Source organism: Eptesicus fuscus, chromosome 4, assembly GCF_027574615.1.
Source record: "Eptesicus fuscus isolate TK198812 chromosome 4, DD_ASM_mEF_20220401, whole genome shotgun sequence".
Lineage (NCBI taxonomy): Eukaryota > Metazoa > Chordata > Mammalia > Chiroptera > Vespertilionidae > Eptesicus > Eptesicus fuscus.
In genome coordinates, this window is record NC_072476.1 from 62,418,081 (window position 1) to 62,432,393 (window position 14,313).

A 14,313-nucleotide genomic window follows, 5' to 3' on the forward strand; every position below is an offset into this window, starting at 1 on the left:
AGGTGTTCATTTGCTTCATTTGTTAATTTCAGGGCGAAACTTCTTCCCAGTTAACAAAAGCACTAAAAAAGTCCGCTTTAATTTTTGCCATGGTTCTTTAATATCTAGTTATGCTATCCAAGCATGCTCACCAAACTAACTTATTGCCAGACTTAGAGGATGTCAATCATTGTTCAGTGAACCGAACCACTCTCATTTCACTAAGCACCAGACCTATGAGGGGGCTGCTTGAACACTGCTATCTATTTCACTCCTCATTTGATCTGATTTCTAGGCACTGCCACGGTCCCGTTATGAGCACAGGCCCTCCATGGCTGCCACCTGCAAAGTTTGTAAACATTAATTCTGTTGAGCGAAAATATGTTTCTGTAGTGACTTAGGTGTTATCATAATAAAGGAGGGTAAATATGTCTTCCCTATCTGTATAACCAGCAGGTTAGAAGCCCAGCCCTATCTCAGGGGTTCAAGACTTCACCCCCATCATTTTACTCTACAACTCTGCATGATGTTATTATGTGCACCCATTCACCTGTGTGTGGACATTTGCTTCCTTTACACTGAAACTCTATGCCATGTGTTCATTAGCGTACATGTATGCCATCAGTGATCGAAACGTAAGGCTTACCTGCAGACTGTTGAAAATGACAAAGAGGACCAACATCCAGAAGTGTCTGTAAGCCATGTGCAGGCCTCCCCAAAGCCATGTCACAGAAATCAGGGCAAAGAGATATAAAACCAGTGGAATTTCTAGAAATCATTAAAAAAAAGAAGAAGAAATTCTGAGCTTCAGAATACTGCATAGTCACGCATATACACAAAATAATTTTTGCCTCCTTTCTTGTACTCTCTACGCCTAAGCACCCATTTTGAAATAACAACCTTGGAAATCCCATTCTTGTGCCAGAGAAGAGAAGGCACATTGCTGAGTCCACAGTCTTCCTGTTTTGCTGGTAAGTGGGGGATGGGGAGAATGAAAACTGTTCCTCTCCTAGACTACCACCTGCTGGACTGTTCTGGAAGTTACACGAACAACTGGAGATGAAATCTCTTTGAACTCCCAGGTAAATTTTAAAAGATTGCTCCACTAGAAAATGGCAGGCAGGCATCAGTGTGCCCTTCAAATTAGTGTAGTCCAACTCGACATTTTAAAACAAAAATGATATAAAAACATGTTTATATGTATGGAAAGGTATTTTTGTTCTGAGAAGACCCCGAACTTTATAGCTAGGGTTAGGAGCAGAGATGCAGTGACAGGATTCACTCCTGTCAGCACTATGCTTATCCCACCCATCCTTCTCCCGTGAACTTTGTTTCAATATTTTTCAGAACAGATTTCTTCAGGACCGAAGGACTTGATTATCCGTCCCACTTGTTTTTGATATTTGGGCTCTAGAATAATAACTTTAAAGAGGGGATTTTAATATTTAAATGACAAGCCATATAAGCCTTGGAGAGTGAATCAGATTTTAGCAGCTGCAAATAAACACATTTTCAAGTTGTTTAAAAGACTTCAGTCTGGACCACACCACAACAGACCTGAAAGTCCATATATATCCACCATCATCCATTAACACCTAAAATCCACATGTACTGGAGAAGTTAGAACAACTAAATACAACTGTAGCAATTTTTAGATTTTATTTTGAAACAATTTCAAAATTACAGAACAGTTGCAAGTACAGGATGACAACAGAGGTTTTTTTTCCAAACCATTTGAAAATCGCCAACCTGATCCCTCATCATCACCCTCTGTCATACTTTAATGTGTATTTTCTACAAAAGCATTCTCCCACATAAACACAATCCAACCATAAAATCAGGAAATTAACATTGGTACGTTACCACAACCCCCAGATCCCATTCAATGTCTGCCAATTATTCCAGTAGCTCCCTTTGTAGGAGAAGGACCCAGCTGACAGATTTCTGTAGTCCCTCCTTTAATCCCAAATAGTTCCTCAGTGTGTCCTTGGCTTTCGTGACTCGGACACTTTGGAAGATTACAGCCAGTTTTTCATAGATAGTGCCCTTAAATTTGAGTTTGTCTAATGTTTTCTTGTGATTCAATTTGTAAACTTTGGCAGAAATCATAGAAGTGATGCTGGGTTCTTTTTATAGCATTCTATTGGGTGGCACAAGAATTCGATTCGTGCCATTACTTAGGATGCTCATTTTAGTCACTTGATTAAAATTGTGGCTGCAAGTATCCGCCACTGTAAAGTTAATCTATTTTCCTTCGTAATGAATAAATATCTGTTTGGTGTTACTTTTGTGCATGATGAGGGCGCTATGTAATAAATCTGGCAAGCTTGGGGGGGGTGGGGGGGGGGGAGGCTGGGGCCCATGGCAGGCCTGAGGAGCTCAGTGACCCAGGGCAAGCACACGGAATGGTCTGTTAATGAACTCCTCACTGGGCAGGCCGTGATGAGTAGTCATGCCCCAAGCCCATAGCTTCCTTTGCAAAGGCCCATCTTTACCTTAAGTTACTTCTGTCCATTGTCCTTACGCATCTAGGATAACATACCTTTGACATGTCAGAGTCATGCTCTTTTCCTGACCTCTCTATGGTACAATCTCAGGCAGAAGAACACAAGACCACCAGAGCATGAGACCACAGAACCCCTCATGGTTATCCTGTTGCTCAAATACCATCTCTCTATGCTGTAAACGTTACGTGGTAACGGTCCTGTCCCCACTAATGTAAATGAAGTACTGTTTTGTTCATTTTGCTTTTCATCCAGTCCTAGAGATCTTCCTGCCTTGCTTCCTAGCCTTCTCCTTAATCTACCACCAATGGTAAAGGAGCCTTCCTCATGTTGTCTCCTTCGATTCATTCTAAATGCACACAAGGAAGTGCGAAACTGCCATTCTCGAGAGCATATTCTCAATCCTTTGAGATCGTGCTTCCGATCATGTCCTCAAAATTTTGGCTCAAATAAATTCTTATAAAACTTCTCTAGAGGCTGAACATTCTTTCATCAACACTTTGAACCTAGGTAAATATCCTTTCCCTTATCAAATGTTTGGTTTACTAATTAATTTGTTTTTATAATATGGACGCACAGATTCTCACTTTTTTAAATGGGATATTACCCATTATTATCATTTACTTTGATGCTTAAATTGTGTGTTTAGTGGGAGCCCCTTCAAAATAGTTTCTGTGCCTTTAGTTACGTCTTCATCATTCTGTGAGCACTTTCTCATCTTGGTTTTTGTTTTTGTTTGTTTTGTGTTTTTTTGGTAATCCTCACCCGAGGATATTTTTCCATTGATTTTTAGGGAGAGTGGAAGAGAGAGGGAGAGACATGTGAGAGGCACACATCGATTGGTTGCCTCCTGCATGAGCTCTGACCAGGGCCCAGGTTGGGGAGGAGCCTGCAACCGAGGTGCGTGCCCTTGACCGGAATTGAACCCAGGACCCTTTGGTCTACACAGGCCGACAGACTATCCACTGAGCAAAACTGGCTAGGGCCACCTTCTCATCCTGTACTTTCCCTGCCTCAGTCCTGGTTTCTTTTAGGCGAGAATTTAGAAACCACGATCTGGGGCTAAGTATGCTCATTGCTAGTAGGGTGTTGTTGCTATTAAGCCCTTTTAGTAGATAGAACCTGAGAATATATGTATGCACACATATGCATACACACACATACGCATATACACATTTATGTCTACACGTATTTCTTTATCTATCTCTATGTAATGCAAGTTACTTCACACCGATACTTCCCATTCCAATCTAACACCACTGGATTAATTCTAATTTTCTCCCATTCCATTTTTGTAACTCTCTTCTTTGTTGTTAAGAAACCGATTTCTCATTATTCGTAATATATTTACCTATTTGATCAACTACCCTACTTGATTGTAGCCAAGTTCCCATTGTGGTAAACCCTTCCCTTGCACTAATGGCCCCCCCAAACTCACACAGGTTCTGACCCCTCATGCTAGCCTGCACCTCTCACAGTGATTGAGGTCCGACATGCCATGCTTGAACACCTTCCTGTGGATGCATACCTTGCTTTGTACCAACTAATGGCTTTATGATAGAATTGTTTGGGAAGGGAAGGGAAAGGAAAAAAGAAGAGAAAGGAAGGAAAGAGATGGGGGAGGGGAAGAGGTAGAAGGAAACTGAGAATTTTTTTTAGAACATATACCCTTCATAGAAATATATAAAGTTGTCTGAGTGTATAACTGTACAGAATGTATAGATGGATAATGCCTTTGTCATAAATAATGCCTTATAGTAGTACAGGAGAATATATTAAGATTTACTTAATTTTTATAAAACTTAATTTTTGTTTTATAAAATTATTCATTTGATAAGGGATCAAGGAGCCTTCCTTATGTTGTCTCCTTCGATTCATTCTAAATGCATACAAGGAAGTGTGAAACTGCCATTCTCAAGAGCATATTCTCAATCCTTTGAGATCGTTGTTTTTAATTTTATTGATTTTTTTACAGAGAGGAAGGGAGAGGGATAGAGAGTTAGAAACATCGATGAGAGAGAAACATCAATCAGCTGCCTCCTGCACACCCCCTACTGGGCATGTGCCCACAACCAAGGTACATGCCCTTGACTGGAATCAAACCCGGGACCCTTCAGTCCGCAGGGCGACACTTTATCCAATGAGCCAAACCAGTCAGGGCCAGAGGCTCATTTTTACTTTTAACATGATACCACCAATATTTAGGAAACGGCCTAAGCTATGCTCATGAAAATTTTCAGCGGTCAGGTATTAAGTCTGGCAATTGCATTCTTTGCTCCCACTGTGTGAGTACAACATTCTATTTATGTCTCTGTGCAGAGTACAAAAGGACATGCATATTTTGCATGAACAACGAGGCACCACATTTTCAAAAACTGGCCTGCATGTTCTCCTAAGTGCCTGGAGCCAAACAAGTGCTGCTTAGTCAGCCTGGTAGGCTCTCCCGGCTCCCCTGCTGAGCTTTGTCCGCACACAGTTTCCAGGCGGACTAGAGACACCCATGAGTTTCTGGAACACTGTTGGAAAGTGTGGCAGCTTGGCACCCCAGATTAGAAACTCTGCAAAGAAGAAAGCCAGTCATAAATAACTCAGGACACCGAACAATAGACTCCAGGCCGGTTTTCCGGCAGCTCAACAGCAAGTAAGACAGGATTTCGAATGGAAGAAACATATCCAGAGGTGCTTTCAGATTTTGTGAGCCTGAAGTTTATAAAACGTGGGGAGGCTTCTTTAAAATGTAAACATTAAGGAGCATAATTAGATATTTCTTGAAAGGGGCCCATGCAAGGAAGAGGCCCTGAAGCCTAAACTTCACCTGCTTTGAGGTCAATCTGTCTGAGGAGGCACCTTTCGCCCTCTGTGGGGCCTAGAGGCACAAGGGCCAAAAGGAGGAGGGTGTTTGGAACGGGTGACGGCGGTGAAGGTGAGAGGGGGCATGATTTTTAACAGCTACCATGAATTCCATTTGGCAAGCTGAAGAGTAATGTTCCATTTTATATAAATAATTTTACTCTCATATTTCCTAAACTGACATTTCAGATTTGGTGAACTACTTTTCGGTTGTCCATATAGGCCAAGGCTTACCAAAGCAGGCATTTATAATTGGCAGCTTTGGAAATATGTTTAAAGATGAATTAGTTGACAAAGAAAATCATTTCAGTGTGCTCAATAAAAGGAAGCCCTAAAAACACAGTAGGCCCAGGAATAAGGGTTCTATGTGAAAGACTGTGTTATCCAGGATATGTAAAGAACTCCTACAATTCGACAACAGAACACAAACAACCCAATCTGAAAATGGGCAAAGGATTTGCACAGAAAGAAGAAGAAGAAGAAGAAGACATACAATGGCCAATGAACACATGAAAAGATGATCAAAATCACTAGTCATTAGGGCAATGAAAATCAAAACTACAAGGAGATAGCTACTAGGGTGTTTATTGCCAAAAAAAACTAGAAATTTACAAATGTTGGCAAAAATGTGGAGCAATTAGACCCCTTGTGCGTTGTTGCTGGTTATGTAAAATAGTACAGCTGCTGTGGAAAACTGGTGATTCTTCAAAATGTTCAACATGAAATTACCATATAATCTGGCAATTACACTTCTAGATATATACTCAAAACAACTGAAAGCAGGGATTCAAACAGAGACTTGTATACCAATGTTCATGGCAGCATTATTGACAGTAGCCAAAAGGTAAAAACAACCCAGTATGCATCACAGAAAGTGGGATATTTATGGAACAATGGAATATTACTCAGCCTTAAAAAAAGAATAAAATTCTGACATATACTTCAACATGGATGAACCTTGAAGACGTTTGTTAAATAAAATATTTAAGCCAGACACAAAAGGTCAAATATTGTATGATTCCACTTATATGAGGTGCCAGAAAGTAGAACAGAGGTCAGCAGGGGCTGTGTTGGGGATTGGGAGTTATTGCTTAATGGGTAGAGTTTAGGTTTGGGATGATAAAAATGTTCTGAAAATGGATAGAGACGATGGTTGCACAGCATTGTGAATGTACTTAGTGCCACTGAATTGTGCACTTAAACATGGTTAAAATTATGTTATGTATATTTTAATACAATTAAAAACCACAAAAGACTATGACCAAAAAGGCATACCTATCAAGATTAAGTTGAAAAAAAAAAATCAAATCCGCAAAGTATTTAACAAGGACTCACTAATGTGAAATTACTTAAATTAGCAAGGTGTCACTACTGTGAAAAACAAAGCAGTTTGAAAAGTTTTTAGTGAAAGAAATTACTTGTGGAAAGAAAAAAAACTACAAGTGGATGTGTCATTTAGTACTTACTATCATTAAGAAAGTCTACTTAAGGTAGTTTGTAAAGTCCACTGAGAATACATAAGATCTCTTTATTTTTTTAGTAGAAAATATGATTCCAATGAATTTAATTGCTATTTTTAAAGAAAGTATGGCGCTATATTATCTCTTTTCTTTGTAATTGCAGCGTTGGTGTTTATTGCTGCATACCAGTGACAGCAACAATGGCTTTATTATGGAAATCACACCACATTTACATGAGGCTGAAATTTATTTTGTGTTTACAATCTTCTAAAGTACTTGTTTTCATTTTTCCTCCCCCACCTTCTGATTCTAACAATTTGGATGTGCCACTCAAACTCATCAAAGTAAAACAAGGACACACATCTGTGAAATAATGTGGATTTAAGATATTTAGGGTCTATTTATAACAATAGGCATGCATTATTTTAAATTAGAAGAAGAGGTAATTGAATTAAAAAAGGCTATCAAATGTCTTATTTTTATGGATGCAAAACTCTGGGCGGTGAGAGCATATATGGGAGTGGGGTGGGGGGTGGCAATGGTAAGATATGTACACATATAATACCTTAATAAAAAAATAAAAATAAATAAATACACAAATAACAAGTAAAAAAAAAAAAGAAAAAAAATGGCTCAAAATTAAGATACTTAGAGGCAAATAAATTTCATTGATCTGACCCATTTCTTGGAAAGGAAATACTGTATTCTTAAACTTTCTTAACACCAATCCCACAATGGAGTTACTTACCCACCAGTGTTCTCAGAAAATAAGCCTAAAGTCTTAGAAGAAGACAACGGGGCACACATATTTCACAGAACTGCTGAACCCGCATTAACATACCGTGGGAACAGAGAACAAACTTATGGATTGATCTGCAAATTGTTCAAAGAAACACTCCATACTTCATTTACCTATTGACCTCATTCCTAAGTTTTGGTCACTAGTACTATATTTGGTTCCAATTTTAGAATTTTCTTTTTCCTTCAGTACTTCAAACACATTCCCCAAAGAGCTCCTAAAACACATTTGGAGAAGGGAACCCACTCTAACTCCTGTGGCTCCCGTCTAGAGGTACAGTTGCAAATGTTTGTTGCAGCAGGCTAGACTTTGTATGTCTCAGCTCTCCATTACACGCCAGGTTCTTCATTTGATTTAGCTATCCTTACTAAGTTCATAATCTCTAGAGTCACCTTCTTCCTTTAAAAACGTTTAAAATTATTTTATTATCTTTTTATTTTTCAATTATAGTTGGCGTTCAATATTATATTAGTTTCAGATGTATAGCATAGAAGAGTCATCTTTCAATGAGTACTTTAAGGCTGTAGGCCTGGAGCTCTCCAAAGCATCTCAAACTGAGTTAATCCAAAACGGAATTTAGTAATCTTCCTCTTCCTTCTAAGTCCTCCTGCCACCATCCACATAGATTGCTCTCATGGCTCAATATCCATCATACGCACACACAAATGGCCGGGGTAGGGGGATGGGGGACCACACACATAAAGCAGTCAGCACAGACCCTAGAACAAAGCACATGCTTACTAAGCCTCAACTTGCCATCATCTTCATTCTCATCAACATCATGACTTTAGTCAAGTTAGGAAAATAGTGCATGGCTACAGATAGCTTCCCTTGCATTTGAAGTGCCAAAATATCATATAATAAAGAAACATGTTTAACTTTTTTTTGTACCTAAATTTTCCAAACTTATTTGGTTTTAGAACCTTCTGTTTACCTAATGTAATCTGAAGACCACACTTGGAGGAGGGTTGCTTTCAGTGTACAGACTCCATCACATGCAGATTGTCACTGAAAACTTGTTAACCAACCTATTTCAAATGGACCTATCAGTGTCTTCTATTCCCCTTATCCCTTTGATCTATTCTATTCTATTCTATTCTATTCTATTCTATTCTATTCTATTCTATTCTATTCTATATTCTATTCTATTCTGTCTCATCTCATCCCACTTAAAAAAGCTGGCAAGGAGGCTCATCATCTCAGCTCTAGCAGGTAATTTAAATAGGATATTGTAGGCTTAGACATAAGGTTGGTACAGTAAACAACTATAATAGAGGTCTACACCTATCACCTTCTTACATGTACTGACCTGAACCCTAATATAGGAAGGAGATTTTGAATGATCTGTACAGGTGAGGATCAAAGGCACAGAAGAGAGTCAATACTGGCCTACAGTATCATTTCCAGGGGAAAAGAGGAAGAACATGAGCAAATTCTCAAAAGAATCTCAAAGTCTGCTGAAAATTTAAATAGCAGTACTTTGTCAACAGCTGACTTAGGGATCTCCTAAATGCTTAAGGATAGTCCAGTGTCAGGCCTACTTTAAGTGTGATTTGTTGGGATTGAAAATAAATGGTACAAGCCTAGAATTATGGTCTTGCCTTGCAAAAGCTATATATAATTTTCAATTTTCAGGCTATAATTTTGAATCTAAGGAGAATAATCAAGTTAGATGAGACATACCCACAGGGACCTTGCACGGACTATTATTAGAATAATTCCATTTGAGCCATGTACTTCAAAGATGCCAGATGCTATCCTGCTGGGGATGGTGTGTATGCGTGGCGTGGTTAAATAGGTCTGTGATTCTTAAGTAAAAGGTTAAATACCGGTAGTCTGTTTTCTTCTTGTGAGGAAAAATGTCTTGGAACTATGGGAAGGAAAATTATCAATTGGGTTCGCAGCCAACATAGTAATTTTCTACACATTTAATAAATGTTTCATAAAATGACATTATGGCAAAAGTTTTTAGAATATATGAGCTCTAAAACAAACAGGAAGTCAGCCAACTAACGATGGAAGACTAGTTTAACCTACTTTTCTAACTACATTACCAGTTAGTTACTCAGCCATTAAAGAGTTCAAAATACTCATCTCTAGGCATGCTCAGGCACCTAGCAGCAGCTCCCAACACACTTAGCCTTTTGTAATACAATGAAAACGTGCAATGCATCTTTCAACCTGCCTACCTCTATATTTTGCATCTTACTACATGCCTCATTATTTTTGAAAATTAGGTTACTGTGTTTTTGGCCATGAATAGCCAGTTCTAATTTTATAGTTTGATAAGACATTACACTGCAATCATTAAGATTCATTAGGCTCAAATTCAACAATGAAGTCTTGAGTCAATTCGGACACAATGACTCAGAAAAATTAACACCAAAGAAACTCTATGTGTGCAAGAAAATATTTTTACAGTGTGTTACATATGTTAGTTCCAAGAACTGTTTTCTGGTAGACCCTCCATCCTCAATCTGGATGAATGCCAGTTGACCTGAATGCTTATTTTCTTTCTTTAATTTGGTTCTCTAGCCATCACATTACAAAACTACCACCAATTAAATTTTTTATTTTATTTTAATTTCCTTTGCTATGTTACTATTTTTAAAAATTTACTTGAGTCAAACATTTTGGTTCCTCTCTGTTAATGTGATTAACTGCATTTCTTCTCTCATCAGCTGTCAGATTATCAGGGCATTGTTTGGTCTTAAAAATAATGTTACATGTATAATTCCTAAAAGCTTTGGATACATTACTTGGTCTCTGTTGTTAAATAGCTATATTTGTAAATAGAGAAAGGTATTACCAAACCCACCTACAGGGTTGTTTTTAGGCATGTACAACAATAACAGACCATAAAGGGGTCCGAAATCTGTGTTTTTTAAAGGCTTATCATTATCCATTTAAACAATGGCAGAGTACCAGAGGTGTGGCAGGGACTTTTACCCATGTGGGAGTAAACTAATATCTTATTTAGCTCATTCTTACTGACAACCTTGGACCAAGCCCTTACAGAGAAAAGAAAGGGAAACCATTGTGTTAAGAAAGGCAATCCTCAGACTGAATGCTATGTGGATGATCTAGGGAGAAGGCAGCTGTCCAAAAAAAATAATAATATCTATATTGATACTATCTGTATATTACTAATCTGTACCCAATGATACACCTTTAACATTTTCTTTTTGTGTCTGTCAATGTCATATATAGACTTTAACATGTGAGATTTTAATTCCAACTCTTTCTCTGTTTCATGTGGAGTTAAAATTCTTAATTGCCAGACTGTTTCACAGGTGTCATATATAAGGTAGCTTATTTTTGTCCTAGGTTCAAAATTTCTCTCGCGCATGCGCCGCGCTGGAATTTTATTTAACGCTGGGTACCATGGGGTGGGTTTGGTGTTGGTAGGTAAGGCTAATGAATGACCAACCATAGACTTTTTTAGTCACTGTGTCTCCCAAGCCTCCCCAATGGAGCTACTTGTACTATTTGATTGTATCTTTAATAAGCTAGCAGATACTGCTACATTTTGTTGGTTTCTTTTTTCTTTCTTTTTAAAAAACCCGGTGAAGTTGATTTTGTTACAAAGTTTGTGAAACACATTTGTAAAAATACACATTATTTTCATGGTGGCAACGCAGCTTTACCATTACTACAGATTAAGTATTTATTTGCAAAGACATTACATTGAATGGGTTGAGAGATGATGGAGAGAAATCACATTTGGAAACTGTACAATTAAATGAATGCAAGGATCAAATATTGCTCATTTTGATAACTTGTTAATCTACAACCACACTGATTTACACTCTTTATCACACTGTACAAGCGGGCTTTAAATTGCTCTTCAATGCTTTTATTCTTTCCTATGACCCAATTTCTAGTTCTTTCTTAAAGTTGATGCATACTAGTCATAAATCACATAATTTTCTTCCCTGAAGGTTATTTATACTAAATTGTATAATTTGTTTCTGTCAAATTCAATTAAAAGGAAAAATATATTTTAAAATATGGGCCTTTAGCCAATTACATTAAAAAAAAAAAAGCAGCATTGGGGTTGACTGAGTGGGATTTATTCATAAAAAAGAAAAAAAGGCAGAATGGTAGAGTAGTTATGGGCATGGACTTGAGCCAGATTGCTTGACAATCATTTGCCAGCTGTGTGACCTTGGTGAGGTACTTAACTGCTCTGAGACACAATTTACTCATCTGTACAATGAGAATAATATTAGCACCTCCCAAATAAGGTTTTGTAGACTCAGTGAGGACTTAGTGGTCGAAATGTAGAACACTTAGATTTATATAAACTTTGGCTATTGATTGATAGTCAAGAAATATATTTCATTAGCAAGCATAAAAATGTATTAGCTAAAATGTGATAGGTAAAAGGATGAGTTACATATGGATTTCCTTACAAATATTATGCAAAGTGTTCCCTCAGGAGTTCTACCGGGAGTTCAATTGCTCTCTATGATGTGCGCTGACCACCAGGGAGTGGTGCGGAATGAAGGGAGACCCCGGCCAACAGCTGGCAGCCAGGGAAGGGAGGCCCTGGATGGCAACTAGAAGGCCCCAAACGGCCCTGATCGCTGACCAGGCCTAGGGACCCTATCAGTGCATGAATTTCATGCACTGGGCCTCTAGTGTGTGTGTGTGTGTGTGTGTGTGTATATATATATATATACACACACATACATACACACTAGATTCGTGCACCGGCGAGGTCCCTTGGCCTGGCCTTTGCCCTCTTGGAATCTGGGACCCTTTGGGGGATGTTGGACTGCCAGTTTCGGTCTGAACCCCACAGGTCAGGCAGAGGGACCCCACCGGGCCTCTAGTATGCATATAAGATCTTTGGTTAATCTCTTCCTGCTCCCCCCCCTCCCTCCTTCCCTGAGATTCATCAGACTGTTCCATGTTTTCATGCCTGTGCATTGAGCATCTGTCCCCTGGTGGTCAGTGCATGTCATAGCTACCAGTCTAACAGTACTTAGGCTTTTATATATATACTAGTAGCCTATTTGCAGGAAGAATCCTGCAAGTGGCCGCTGCGGCTGCGTGCGCTGCTGTTGCCACCGCCGTTGCGGCAGCCGTGCCTGCACCCGTGTGCCACTGCCGCCCGCCCTGCTCCGCCCCGCTCCGCCCTGCCTGGGCTTTCCCTCTGGCAGCCACCTTGCTTTCCGCTTTTCCTCCCTCTTCCTTCTAAGTTGTCTTCAGTCTTCACTCCTCCCTCCCTCAGCATATGCAAATTAACCACCATCTTTGTTGGGTAATTGGCATACTCACCCTGATTGGCTGGTGGGCGTGGCTTTGGCTGGTGGGCGTGGCTTTGGTGTAGCAAAGGTGCGGTCAATTTGCATATTACTATTTTATTAGGTAGAACTAGGGGCCCGGTGCATGAAATTCATGCACTGGGGGTCGGGGGTCCCTAAGCCCAACCTGCCCCCTCTCACATACTGGGAGCCCTCAGGAGATGTCCTACTGACAGCTTAGGCCCGTGCTCCACGGGGAGCGGGCCTAAGCCATAGTCTGGCCTCCCTTTGTGGGAGGCAACTGGGCTAATCAGGGGAAGGCACCAGCCCCATCACCCCCCTGCTGCAGCCAATGCCAGTCACCGCAGCCACCAAGGTGTTTTCATCAACACGGACTCCAGTCCCTTCATCAAGAAAAAAATGACAACTTTGTGTCTTTCATAGGATATGCATTTCTTTATTTATTTTTTTATCCTCACCTGAGGATATGTTTCCATTGACTTTTAGAGAATGTGGAAGAGAAAGGGAAAGACAGAGAGAAACATCAAAGTGAGAGGAACACTTTGATTGGTTGCCTCCTGCATGAGCCCTGATCTGGGCCCCAGTCAGGGAGGAGCCTGCAACCTAGGTACATGCCCTTGATCAGAATCGAACCCAGACCCTGCTGTCTGCAGGCCGAGGCATTATCCACTGAGTCAAACTGGCTAGGGCAGGATATGACATTTCTTAGCCCTCCAGCAGTGGACCTTCATTTTTTTCTCCAGAAGTGTGGTGGAAAAACCCTAGATCACCTTTTTGGATTCTTATTACCCAAGTTACTAAGAATATTACCAGTGGCATACAGGAAGCTTAGCCAATGTGCAGTCAGAAAAGGTGTTTCCTCTATAGTTCACACCAATCAATGGCTGGGCCCTGCCCAGGCCTAAAGCCTCTGGCCAAAGCTTTAGGCCTAGGCAGGGCCCCTCCAGCTCCCTCTGATCGCTGGCTCAGCCCCTGCCCAGGCCTGCCCAGACTGAAAGCCTCTTGGGCAGGAGTGGACCCCCAGCTCCCTGCGATCAATCACAGGGGGTCCGCTCCTGCCCAGGCCGAAAGCAGACCCCCAGCTCCCTGCCCAGGCGATCGATCATGGGGGTCCGCTGGTGCACCAGGCCGAAGAAACCCCCAGCTCCCTGGGATCGATTGCAGGGGGTCTGCTCCGGCACACGGAGGCTTTCGGCCTGGTGACGGAGCAGATACCCAGCTCCCTGCGATCGATTGCAGGGGGTCCACTGGTGCACCAGGCCGAAGCAACCCCCAGCTCCCTGCGATCGATTGCAGGGGGTCCACTCCTGCACCAGGCTGAAGCAACCCCCAGCTCCCTGCGATGGATTGCAGACCCCAGCTCCCTGCAATCCTGCAGGGGGTCTGCTCAGGGTGCCTATGTATGCAAATTAACCGCCAACTTGGTTGGGTTAATTTGCATACTTGCC

The 14,313-nt window shown here is 40.7% G+C and overlaps 1 protein-coding gene across 1 annotated transcript in view; it reads right to left on the reverse strand.

Moving 5' to 3' along the window:
* ADGRV1 (adhesion G protein-coupled receptor V1) overlaps positions 1 to 14,313 on the reverse strand; it is a 452,962-nt gene that overhangs the window by 57,926 nt on the left and 380,723 nt on the right. The window contains exon 88 of the mRNA XM_054714338.1: positions 626 to 747. Within this exon, the coding sequence (XP_054570313.1) occupies positions 626 to 747 (122 nt within the window). The remainder of the gene's footprint in view (positions 1 to 625; positions 748 to 14,313) is intronic.